Source organism: Salminus brasiliensis, chromosome 17 (genome assembly GCF_030463535.1).
Source record: "Salminus brasiliensis chromosome 17, fSalBra1.hap2, whole genome shotgun sequence".
Taxonomy (NCBI): domain Eukaryota; kingdom Metazoa; phylum Chordata; class Actinopteri; order Characiformes; family Bryconidae; genus Salminus; species Salminus brasiliensis.
In genome coordinates, this window is record NC_132894.1 from 4,854,851 (window position 1) to 4,867,581 (window position 12,731).

At 39.7% G+C, this 12,731-nt stretch overlaps 1 protein-coding gene across 1 annotated transcript in view; it reads left to right on the forward strand.

Annotated features, from left to right (window-relative positions):
- insrb (insulin receptor b) overlaps window positions 1-6,727 on the forward strand; it is a 99,602-nt gene extending 92,875 nt beyond the window's left edge. Inside the window, exon 21 of the mRNA XM_072660716.1 lies at window positions 152-6,727. Coding sequence (XP_072516817.1) covers window positions 152-497 — 346 coding nt within the window. The 3' untranslated portion in view covers window positions 498-6,727. The remainder of the gene's footprint in view (window positions 1-151) is intronic.
- Window positions 6,728-12,731: the final 6,004 nt, after the last annotated feature.

The following is a 12,731-nucleotide window of genomic DNA, read 5'->3' on the forward strand; positions in this document are numbered from 1 at the left end:
CAAACAGCCTATTAATACTCTTGATTTCAGAGGAACCGCTGAAGTAGGCGTCTACAAACTTTTGGCCGTTTAGTGTACATTCTGCCGCGCTCCGTTTCCTCTTGCTGAAGCATAACCTCCGTGTGTCTCTGGCGCTCTCTCTTTCTCTCAGAAATAGCCTCATGCAGATGTGTTGGCAGTACAACCCCAAGATGCGGCCCACCTTCAACGAAATCATCGAGATGCTGAAGGACGACCTGCATCCCTCCTTCCAGGAGGTCTCCTTCTTCTACAGCGAGGAGAACAAGCCTCCGGAGAGCGAGGAGTTCGACATGGACTTCGAGAACATGGAGAGCATCCCCTTGGATCCCTCGTCCTACTCTCAGAGGGAGGAGGGCTTTAGCCGGGACAGCGGGGGCCTTCGGGGGAGTTACGAGGAACACGTGCCGTACACACATATGAACGGGGGCAAGAAAAACGGCCGAATCCTTTCCTTACCCAGATCCAGCCCATCCTAACAGTCCCTCCCGCTTCGGATTTCTGTTCTGTTTAGTTCTTTTTTATTTTCCTCAGTTGTTTTTAATTGTGCGTTGTTGTTTTTTTTGCAGAGGCCCTTAAAACACAGATCTCAGGTCTATTTTTATTTTTTTGGACTTCCTTCCTGCTGCCGTGGCATGGTGATAAACGGATGAAGACTTTTTTATTGCCATCCAGATCGCCATTTGCTTTGTCTCCTTTCATTTAGTTTCTCTTTTGCCAAGTTTTCCTGGTGGACGGAGAAGAAAAACTGTGAATATGAACCTCTAATAACCAGAGAAGCTGCTTCAGCTGAACCTCCCCGGAGTCTCTCTTCCTCTCTTCCTCTTCCTCCCCACCCAAACCTTGTGCTCTTTCCTCGTCTGCTTCTATTTTTTAAAAATTCAGTTATTTTCAGAAAGTGGCCTTTTTATCAGTGGCCTACAAACACAACACAGTGAGGAGCGTCTCCACGCCTGGATCGACTGACGCATCGTAGAACTCTTTCGTAGAACAAACGTCGTCTTTGTCGAGGAGGAGCCGCCTCATCTTTGTCCTGGAGAGTTTCGGATTCTCGCGTGACTCGTCTGGTGTTTGGTTGAATGAGTTTTTAATTTATTGGCTTCAATTTTATTTCTCCGGTCTCTCAGTTTTTAGCCGTATCCTTTTATTTGTATGACTGAAGGATATTTAAACAGTTACGGATTGGACAAAGGTGTTCCTCAGACTGACCAAAAGCTGCTGCTTTGATTTATAGTTGGGTATAATTATATATATAAATATATATAGAATATTGATGGTGTCAATATTTTATATATAAAACACGAACATTAAATTTTCTGTAAATAGTTCATTTTTTCTAATGTCTTCATCAGATATCATATTTTTTCAGTAGTGACAGTGACTTTTTTGTTTGTTTGTTTGTTTGTTTTTTCTTTTAAAACATCCTAAACAGAATCACTGCTCAATATTCAGACAGGCACACAAACAAGTACCTTCCATTGATATTTTTGGGCGTTTTGGCAGGAGAGAGAGAAAAAAAGCTCACGTTCTTAAACAAAACCACAATGTTGGTGACGATCATTGGTAGTAGATATCCTTGGCTTAGCTGGATTTGTGTAAATGGGGCAGTACGGGGCCTGTTCAAGTACATATTTACTGGTTATGTTGGTTTATGCGGTTTACTTGAGGGAATCTGGAGAGGAGGGGTTCAGTAGCTCCTGAGTGACGTGGTGTTGAGTGATGGATGGAAAAGGTGGCAAGTGGGTTTATTTAAGGTTTATTTGAGCTGTTCGTTTAGGAGGTCATGCAACTGGCTTTTTCTGTCTTAACATGGACTGTGCTGGACTGGGTTTAATCTGATCAAATTCCTTCACTTTGAACATCTGGAAAAATGGGCAGCTGATGCTTGCTAGTGTTGTAACTAGGAATGGGATGGTTAGCCGTTTTAGTGATCAGGATATGAAACCCAGTGAAAGTTTTGTTTAAAACTTTTTGAAATAACTCAGTTGTGTTAAAAGCAAAGTAAATTCAATTCAATTTGATTTATTAATTAATTCTGGTTAAATGGGTGGCTAAGGTGACCGGTATAAAGCCCAGACCTGTATCCTCAACCTGGTTTTACTTCCCAAGGACCACATGGCAGATATTTCGTACTCTGTTACGCTATTTACTCTGTTAAGTAAGGTTATCCTGTGTAAAGTTTTATAGCTCAGGCTACGGCAGGCTGAACTCTAACTCTGTTAGTCAGTAGTAGCCTCTGAAATCACCATGGTGGACTTCGCTTGCCCCTTAGCTAGGCTAAATTTGCCTTCGTACTCAAAATATCCAGTCCATCTCTATCCAGTGGCTTTTGAATTTCCTTCAGGGGTCGTTCGCTGGCTGTTGTGATTTATTTGATTCGTCCAACAATATTATGAAAATAGCGATCAGAACCCAAGCGAAGGAAAACTACCTTTAAGTCATGTCTGGAAATTTCGCACACTGTTGTACTTATTTACTAGAAAGGAAAATTGGATTTTTCAGTGGTTCTCAGGTTTCCTTATTGAGGACGTGTCAGTAAATACATGCTGAAAATTTGTAGAACAAAAATTGGTTGAACACTGCAGGTGAACATCTTTTTAATGCCGTACTCTCATCCACAAGCTAAACAAGTGGCTAAGTAGACGCTCCTACAGTGCTCTTTGTTTTGCTGCAGTAATGCTAAACACACTTCTGCTCTTTTCGTGACAGAAAACAGAAGTAAACACACTGACGAAAAGCCATCTGAACAGAAATGAGGTCCATAGTCATGTGGAGAACCTGATAGCAGCAGCAGAATCAGGATGGAGATGCAAGACTAAACTGCACACCCTCGCCATGAAAACCAACGTCTTTTAGCCACAACTCCTAATGACAAAACATTATATATATATAACATAATTATAGAAAATAAAAAAGTACCTGCATTAACCAACGTCTATAAGGAAAACAATAGTGTAATTCAACAGTGTAATTAGTGTAAATACAATTCCAGTGCTAATGCTAAGGCTAATCATTCTAATGCTGTCAAAATTCGACTAAAATTTTCAATGATGGAGTCAAAACTATACTCAAAGGGGGGAAAAAGAGAAATATCTACATGTAAATGCTCTCAAATATATAAAACAAAACGTATTCAGCCAAAATAATACTCCTGTACCCAACGAATAACTGTGCTTGTGTAGCTAAATAATCTCAGTGTTTATTTTGTGTGCGTTTTAACATTACTGAGGTGAAATCATGATGAATATGGTCACTCATATCATTGAGAACCAGAACGTTTCAGATCAGATCATCCCATTCCTTGTTGTGACGTCTCTGAAGATGGTGTGTGTGTGAGCTGGTCATAGGGCTGGACATTAGCGTTACACGATGTACCGTTTAGCTACATCACTCTGCACACATAAAAACATTCCTGTGAGCCTTCCCCAGATTTCCTAACCAGACCTCATAGCGGTGTGTCACACCATGTGGCAATGGCCGTCTGTGGGAGGAAACGATGACTCTGGATGTCCCGTAACGTGTGTGTGGTTTCAGTTTGAACCAACTAGCCAGCTTAGCTGTCCAGATAGAGGAAGTGTGGTGGACCTGACATCACCTTAGTGTGTGTCCACATGACGGCATTTGGGTTACCAGAACCACACACACACACACACACACACACACACACACACACGCACACGTAAGCAAACCAGTTGGGTTTCATTTTCGTCTTTACAGCCTTGCTATGTGTACATTTGCTCCAGCCCCTGTTTTTGGCCTTTTCCATCAGTCTGAGGCCAAGCGGCCTAGCTGAGTGTGTTAGCCGTTGTCAGGCAGTGTTTAGGTGACTTTGGGTGTGTCTGTGTTGTTTGTAATGGTGGACTTTGGTGTTTGAGTGAGGAACGAAGGTGTGAGCCAGGGCGAATAGTTTTGAAGAGATAGGTTAGCCGAAAATGCTAGCATGGCTGATTATAAGGGAAGGAATAGAGTCTGGCATCACTGACCCAAATAACTAGCATATATAACATTTAGCCCTTTAACAATGGCCGTCCCTAATATCGGCCTCTTCTTCATAGTACAACCTTGTTAGCGATGCTTAAGTATTGATTTCAGGTGATTTTTTTTGACAGAATAAAGTTTAATAGCCTCTCTAAGGTGAGAGCTTATGTGTTTAAACGTTTTAAGCAATGGTAAAAAAAAAAGAGAGGGTGGAAATGCACACTACGCAGAATTCACCGCTATTTTGGGGGGCTGCCATTGTTGGCTACATATAGAGTTTTTACAAGTGTTTCCCCAAAACAGGCCACAAGTTTGGGCGCTTTGACTCAATTAGACCAGGTTTCTTTAAATCCAGGCCTGAAGGGCCAGTGTCCAACACAGTTTGGTGATTCCCTGATTCCCTGTTCGAACACACTGACTGAATTGTAATTATCAGACTGTTTGATCCAGGTGTGTCCATGTGGCGAAATCCCCAAACCGTGTTGGACCCTGACCCTCCAGGGCTGGATCTGAGGAACACTGCCCTACACCTTAGTCTTTAAACGTAGTCTTAAGAGAGAAACACCTGCAAAAACTGCATTTCTGTCTTTATTTCTGTCACTCAACTAGCTAGCTCAGAGGAATATGCCCTGTTATAGGGGTTTTATTAACAGTAAATTAACAAATTACTGTTGTTTAAGCTTAAAGTGATCATTTTAATCCTTAATTAAACCATTTTCCTGTCACAAAATGACAGCAGATGCAAAAATGATTCCCTCATGCCAAGTCATGCTAACCAAAACATTAGCATTTTGTTAGCTTTCCTGCTCTACTGACTTCCGTATGCTCTACTGTGGCTAACGGCGTGGTATTTTTATACTACTGCCATTCATTTTTAGCCATGTTTGCACTTTTGGCTAAGCTATTGTTTTAGCATTAGCCGAGACTTTAGCATACAGATGTGGATTGATGTGTTTATATGGATTTCATGAGTAAAAAAAAACATTGTAGGGATTCTTAAGTGACTGTTTTAGCTTTTTTTCACAGTGGCCATGTTTAGGTATACAATATCACGTTCATAAAACCAGAAAGAAATGTTTAAAGGAAAGAAATGAACTTTCTCATATGCCGTCACCCTGGCGGTGTATTCAATTTTTCTGATTCTGACAAGAGAGCATATCATTAAAAAGGAACAGATATTTTATTTATTTTATTACACATTTATCATTGTATAAAAACCCTGCTAGCGTTTATTACAACTTGTAAGGCGGGTAAATTAGTAGTTTTTCTTTTTTAATTAATAATTTAATTTTTTTCCTCCTACAGAGCGAGATACAGGTTGAAAGGACAGTTGGTGTAGTAATGGTGATTAGGTTATTTTGTACATTTGGACACAGTCTACCTCAGTGTTTTTTCAGAGTATACAGCCAAGTGTGTCTCTCTCCTACGCCCGTTTAATTTTTATTTATTTTTTTGGTTCAGAAATGCCATTCAGGCCAGGTCAGCCCTGTTTTTGTAGTTCAAAATACCAAACTAAAAGTCTTGCTACATAAAATGCCTCATCCCTACTGGCAAATGTCTTTAGTTGACCTAATTTATTTATTTATTATTTCCCCCCTTGTGTACAGGAGAATCCAAATCCATACATAACCCCAAAGATTTGACCGATCGCCTCAACAGTTTATACACCTTCACCCTCACTCTGTCAGATAGCCATGAAACTGGGACCTGGTTGAAATCAAAAGTGTGTGTGTGTGTGTGTATAGATGTGTGTGTGTGTGTGTGTGTGTGTGTATTTGCAGGCTGCAGTTTTTGAGTTGGCCTTGTATTTCCCACTGTTTGTAATTTTGTAGCTCCATGCTGTGGTGATTTCTTTGGTATTTGAGACCCTCTGGACCCCACTGTAATTCAATAAGCCCTTGTTTTTTACAGGGGGTAATGTGTCCTCTCTCAAACACCAGATATGCCAGATATGATAAACAAACCCTAAAGATGGTGAGGCTGAGACTGTTGCTAAAATGAATGTTGACCTTAGACATATTCAGAAGGCCAAGTTCTTTGAGAACTTGGGCTACAAACAAACTTGTCGATATGCAAATTACTGCTGAGCATACATAATATACATTTTCACATGTATTTGGAAATTAAGCTGCCTTTTAGGGAAGGTGGCTAACCATTTATTTATTAACTGCATTAAAATAAACATGCTCTTCCCCTTCCCACTGCCCAAAATACCGCCTGCAATTCCTGCAAGTCCCAGTAGGGGGTTAGTCCCTCATTTTAAATACCTATGCCTTCCAGTATGTATAAGCTCACTGCACTGGCTTTATAGTTATTGGTTTGTCCAGGATTTATGACCTTTGTCCAGTAGTTTCTTATGTTTTGTCGTGCCGAATCAAATCCCCATCCTACCCCTGTTCATGTCCAATCAGAAACTGAGCTCTCGAATGCTCCAAATGTGATTTTGTTGACCTTGTGTTTTCCATCCGTTTGTTTTCCGTCAGTGTAACATTTTTCGTTTCTTACTGTGAAATTTGAGAACTGTTGCTATCATGTCATTGGGCTTGGGGGGGAAATGGACAGTACCGGCCTGCCACCCCTTTTTGCATGGGTTATCTTAAAAGAGCTCCTCTAGGACAATCCTGTGTGCCAAAAAAAAAAAAAAAAAGAATTTCGAATTTCCTTTACTTTTTCCAGGTTTTTTGAAAACGAAAATTTTGGATTGCCGAATTCTCAGGGAGGCGTGAGCTCGGGTGGGCTGGGGAGGGAGAGGGATGGTTTGTTTGCTCTCTTTGCCTCTTGACCATGCTGGAGATCATGTAGCGCTCCCTCTGGTGGACAGTCAATGTAAGCGCGCAGCCGGATGGATAATGTAGCTTAGGGCCCTGAGCCGCAGTGCCTTGGACACACTCGAGCATCCTTGAAACCAAACCCAGCCATCAGACTCCCTGGACCGAACTTCTGGAGTGTTAACCCACCTTAAAAACACCTTGTTTTGTTTTGTTTCATTTTTGAACATAGTCTGAGTTAAAGGCGAACTTTGGGTTCAAATATTTTTCTGCTTGGCTCAATATTACTGTATTGATATGTGAATGATATTCTTTTTTTTCTGTTTCTATTTTAAAAGCTCAACTTGTCTCTGCTTGGAATTGCTGCGGCTTGCTGTGTGCATCCGAGGAATCGTCCCGGCGAATATCCTTTTAGCATTATCTGAGTGGCTTCGTTCTGCAGCTCCCATTTTCCCATTCACTCGAAAAAGTTTATTTTTGCCTAAATAAAATGAGGAGTGTGTAATTTTTACATTTTTTATAAATACTAATAATTATAGAAAAAACATTAACAAATGATTAGCATCATACTGTACATAGCAGCATGTCCCCTACAAACAGAAAACACTGAATTTTTGGTAAGTTTGACATAAAAAAGAAAAAAATGAGGAAAAAAATAAACCCAAAATCATCCACGGTTGGACAGAGCAAGCTGGCAGCTCATCGTGGGCCGAGGACAAGGCATTGTATGTATTTTATTATTTTAAAAAGAAAAAAGTATTACACTTAGAGATGTTCATTTCTATTTTTTTAGTCAAAGAAACAGGGAGGGCAAATTCAAAAAGTACTTTTTCTGACTGTAAACTTTTGCTATTCTTGTACATTGAGATGAAATTTGCATTAACAGTGTATATAACCTTTTGTTTTTTGGAGTTGGTGAGAAGCGTGTCGTCCCGCGGTCGTAGTATAAGTTACTTTGCGATGATGAGAGAAGTGCTTGGCCCCCAAATTTCTCATTTTTATGTACAGTCACTCATTGTTTAATGATTTTTCTGCATTTTATATCACAGACTCCCAAAATTGTGTTTGTTTACTTTGTTTGATAAATTCAGCAAATTCCCAAAGCTGACGATCTGCTCTTTTGCAATGTTTGGAAAACTGGAAAAGACCACTGCGGGGAATAACTGCCATTGGAATAAGCTATACAGTTCAAACCTGCAAATTTGAATAATCTACATCTGAAACAGTCGAAATCGGGCAAGCTCCAGGTTGCGTGTTGTGTTGCCTTATTTTGTGTGTTCTTGTGTCTTGAACTAAGGCAAAAATCATCAATACCAGAAAGGCTTGACCCCCAAACTCAACCCCGATCCTCCGACCCCTGACCCCGTCTCTGTCAGGCTGAGTTTAGCTGTAAAGACCGTGTGTGTTGGTGTAAATTGTGTTACATTGTTTAGTTAATGTGCCGATCGGGCAGAACCTTGTTAAATGTGTCGCTGAGTTGTTTGATGGTAAATCCCTGCTTTAATTCCTCATGCTTTATTTCCCGTGTTCTCCCTTTGTCCTGTCAACCACCAACCCATCACACACACAGAGTACTTAGAAAAACACTGCATTGTCTTTAATCATTTTAATATGTGCATAATCTATATGAAGATAAATTATACCAACACAATGAGCCTCTGCAGGCTCCGCCCACAGATGCACTCTTTCATTGCTGCTGTTGCTAGACTAGACAAGGCTGGTAAACTCCCATTCAACTTTCATTAGGACTTTCTTTCAAAGTTCAAGGCCACTGCAAAGCAGACAGACGCTCCACACTCAGAAGAGCAGAACTTATTCTGGAGAACAGCTATTTTTATTATTATTTTATTATTATTACTTCTGTCTGCTCCTGATCTTCAGAATGTGTGTACACTGTAAAAAGTAGAAGATCCTTGAGGAACTTTTGGAGATTCCGCCGTTTGAAACTGTGGAGGAACCTTTTAAGGTGCTTTGAGGAACCTTTAAGAAAAGGGTTTTTTGTTTGTTTGTTTTTGTTTTTGTTTTTAGAAGAAAAAAGTTCATTGAAGGTTCCTCAAAGCACCTTAAAGAGGTTCTTCCACAGTTTAAAAAATAAGAACTAATGTTGTATGTTGTAGCTAATCAAGAATTGGTTGACGGCAGACTGAAATGCGGACAGAACAACATTAGCTTCCATGCTAACATCATTGCATATAAAATAGACATCATTTCATGTAAAAAATTATGTTTGAAACTATGGAGGAACCTTTTAAGGTGCTTTAAGGAACCTTTAAGAAAAGTTTTTTTGTTTGTTTGTTTTTTAGAAGAAAAAGGTCCTCAAAACACCTTAAAGAGGTTCTTCCACAGTTTATTAAAAGTTAAAAATTAAGAAATCTCCAAATGCTCCTCAAGGATCTCCTACTTTTAACAGTGCACTCCTTTACTTAGAGCTAAAAACAATTTGTAGCTTAAAATGAACTCAAAATGAGATTGTTTTGATTTTTTTTTTTAAGTTTACAATGTAAAGGTTTAGGGTGTAAATGCTTCCACACGCTGCTCACCATTTTCACTGTTACTGCATTCAACACAAAACCAGAGCCCAGAAATCAATAATAGATGATGTGGCTTGAAATTTACACTGTAAAAGACATTTCATTCATATGGCAACTTTTACAGGAAACAGAGAAAACCATCTTTACTTTCCATTCACAGTAAACTTCAACCTATTCCTGATTAGCAACAACAACATACTCGACCCAACTAAGCTGTTTTTGGATTTTTGACAACATTTGAATCTGGCAGTTGTTCTTTACCTTGTTTCCAAAATTTAATGTTTAAAGGACCAATAGAAATGCTCAGAAATCAACACTGATAGTGTTCAATTGAATACACTTACTGTGTTAATATAACACCACCAATGTTGATTAAACACTGGCAAATTTACATCAAGTAAATTTACAAGTCAGTGTAAGGATCATATAATTTCTGAGAATTTCTATTGGTCCTTTTAACATGCCACTTGGATACAAGGTAAAGAAAAACTGCAGATTCAAATGTTGTCAAAAATCCAAAAACCGGCTTAGTTGAGTTACAGGGTTTTTGTCTGAGAGCAAGGAATTTATTTTATTATTTTAAAGTCACTTTCTTTCTTATATCTAGAAAACTGTAACTGCAGTCAGCTAGCTGAAATAAGTGTAGAAATCAACTAAATTATGTTAAAAGTTTGAGCTCATGCTAGTGCATGGTGTGTGGTAAGCTTTAGCATCTCCTACAGAACATTTAGATTTTTCCAGTTTCCAGAGCTGTTTTACCGAGCTGTTACCGAGTATGTTGTTGTAGCTAATCAAGAATAGGTTGACAGCAGACTGAAATGCCGGCAAAACAACATTAGCTTCCATGCTAACATCATTACATATTAAAAAAAGCCTCTAAATGTAGAACTTTGCAGCACTGTGTAAATCTAGCAGCAGTAGCTAAAAGCTTGTGTCTGTATGTGCAGTTTACTTGTGTTTGGCAGTGAGTGTGAATAGACTTTATTCACACATGTGTTGTGATTTCGCAGCTGATTACGCTTATCTGTCACTCTTCTCAATCTGCCGACTCGTCTCATTTTCAGCGTTTCTTTGTGTTGTAGTTGATTTACTGATGTAAGAGTGTATACGTTGTGTATACGTTCTTCAGTGATGCAGACACACACCTTACTTCCCAGAGAACCATCCCTGTTCAGTGCCATCAACGTTAGCATTACATACACACTCCTGTTTGTGTGTATTTTTGTGTGTATAAAACCACAATCATCCTTTTAAAAGAAATAAAAAAAAACATGTATAATCAAAATGTGCCATGATTACCTAGAACCGCTTGACAATTTTCTGCTTTTTTTTCTTTTCTTTTTTTTTTTTTTCGAGGAGAGCCAAGCAGTGATGTGTACAGAAAAAAATGTTGGAATGAAAATGAAAATAAATCTTGCTGTGTGTAAATTATTCAACAATTAACTGTTTATATAAAAGATTATGAATAAAAACTTATTGGAGAAAACAAATGCTTGAGTTATTCATTTTTATGTAGCGAATAACAGGTTCCTGTAGAAAGTGCCTTTGGTCAACATGAAATGTGACCCAAAGCAGCAGTATTTGTGATTTCTGACCATATTCCAGGTAGATATGTCTCCAGATACACTGTGAAGATGTACATTTACATAAAGTGCAGTTTAAAAGTCTTTAAGCAGTCAATAAAAGTATGATTTCAAAACACACATCTCAGTGTCTACCTGTAAAACTAACTCAAAACTATAACACTAGAATAAACCCTAATAAAACATGGTCATTGGTCAGTAAGAGCGTCTACCTGTAATTAACTCTATATAACATAAGAATAAACCAAAATACACATAAAGCCAGTGGTGAGTGTCTACCTGTAATTAACTCTAAATAACATTAGAATAAACCACAATGAACATAAAGCCAGTGGTCAGTGAGAGTATCTACCTGTAAAACTCTATATAACATTAGAATAAACCCAAAATAAACATAAAGCCAGTGGTCAGAGAGAGTGTCTACCTGTAAAACTCTATATAACATTAGAATAAACCCAAAATAAACATAAAGCCAGTGGTCAGAGAGAGTGTCTACCTGTAAAACTCTATATAACATTAGAATAAACCCAAATAATCATAAAGCCAGTGGTCAGTGAGAGTGTCTACCTGTAATTAATTAACTCCATATAACATTAGAAAAAAAAACAAAATAATCATAAAGTCAGTGGTTAGTGAGTGTCTACCTGTAAACCCCCAATATGGTCAGTCAACACTGCTGCACTCTACAAGAAAGGCCAGAGCAGACTCTACCTGCTGAGGAGATTGAGGTCCTTTGGAGTGCAGGGAGCGCTCCTGAGGACGTTCTTCGACACAGTGGTCGCATCTGCCATCTTTTATGGAGTGGTCCGCTGGGGCAGTAGCATCTCGACGGCAGATAAGAAGAGACTGGACAAACTCATAAAGAGGGCCGGCTCTGTCCTGGGGTGCTTCTTAGACCCAGTGCAGGTGGTGGGAGACAGGAGGATGACAACCAAGCTGGCATCCATGCTGGAGAACAGCTCCCACCCCATGCATGAGACTCTGGCAGCACTGGGCAGCTCCTTTAGCGACAGGCTGCTTCACCCCAAGTGTGTGAAGGAGCGGTATCGCAGGTCCTTCCTTCCTGCTGCCATCAGACTGCACAACCAGCACTGCTCCCAGCGGACCACATACACACACACTTAACTACACACTCATGTTCAGGGAATACTATGTGCAATATCCCCCCCCCCCCCCCCCCCCCATGTGCAATTAAGAGTCTTTTGCTGTAAATAGTATTGTTATTGCTTTTTTAATTCTTATTTATATTGTGTATATAGTGTAAATTATATATCTAAATTTTTGTAACTGAGTGTCTTGCTATCCCTTTCTGCTGGGACACTGGGAATTTCCCCACTGCGGGACTAATAAAGGACTATCTTATCTTATCTTATCTTAGAACATTAGAATAAACCCAAATAAACACAAAGTCAATGGTCAGGATGCGCTGTTGGTCAGTGAAGGGTTTGAGACGTAGGTTAGAAGAACTTCTGACACGGTATGGAGTTGTTTAGTTCCACCAGCAGCTGATTTAGTTCAACCCGATCTTCTTTAATGAAGAGCTGATTAGATGAACTAGGTGCTGGATGGGAACTGGGAGTACTGGTCTCCCTCCAGCAGATGTGTTGTAATGCTGGTGTTTGTCTGAGCAGACTGTGTGCAGTGCTGTTTGTACGCAGTGTCTCTTACACACCTGCACCCGATTTTGCTGGACGCCAGCAGAACTCTGAAGCTGTTTTTCTCAGTTTCACTGTTGCTATAGTAACGCTTTGCTTTTGCAGCAGTGTGTAGATATGAACGCCCATCACACCAAAGTGCAACAGCAGAGAAACACCCTCAGTACCCTGAGCTCTCAGTTCTCACCGCGAGTTTGG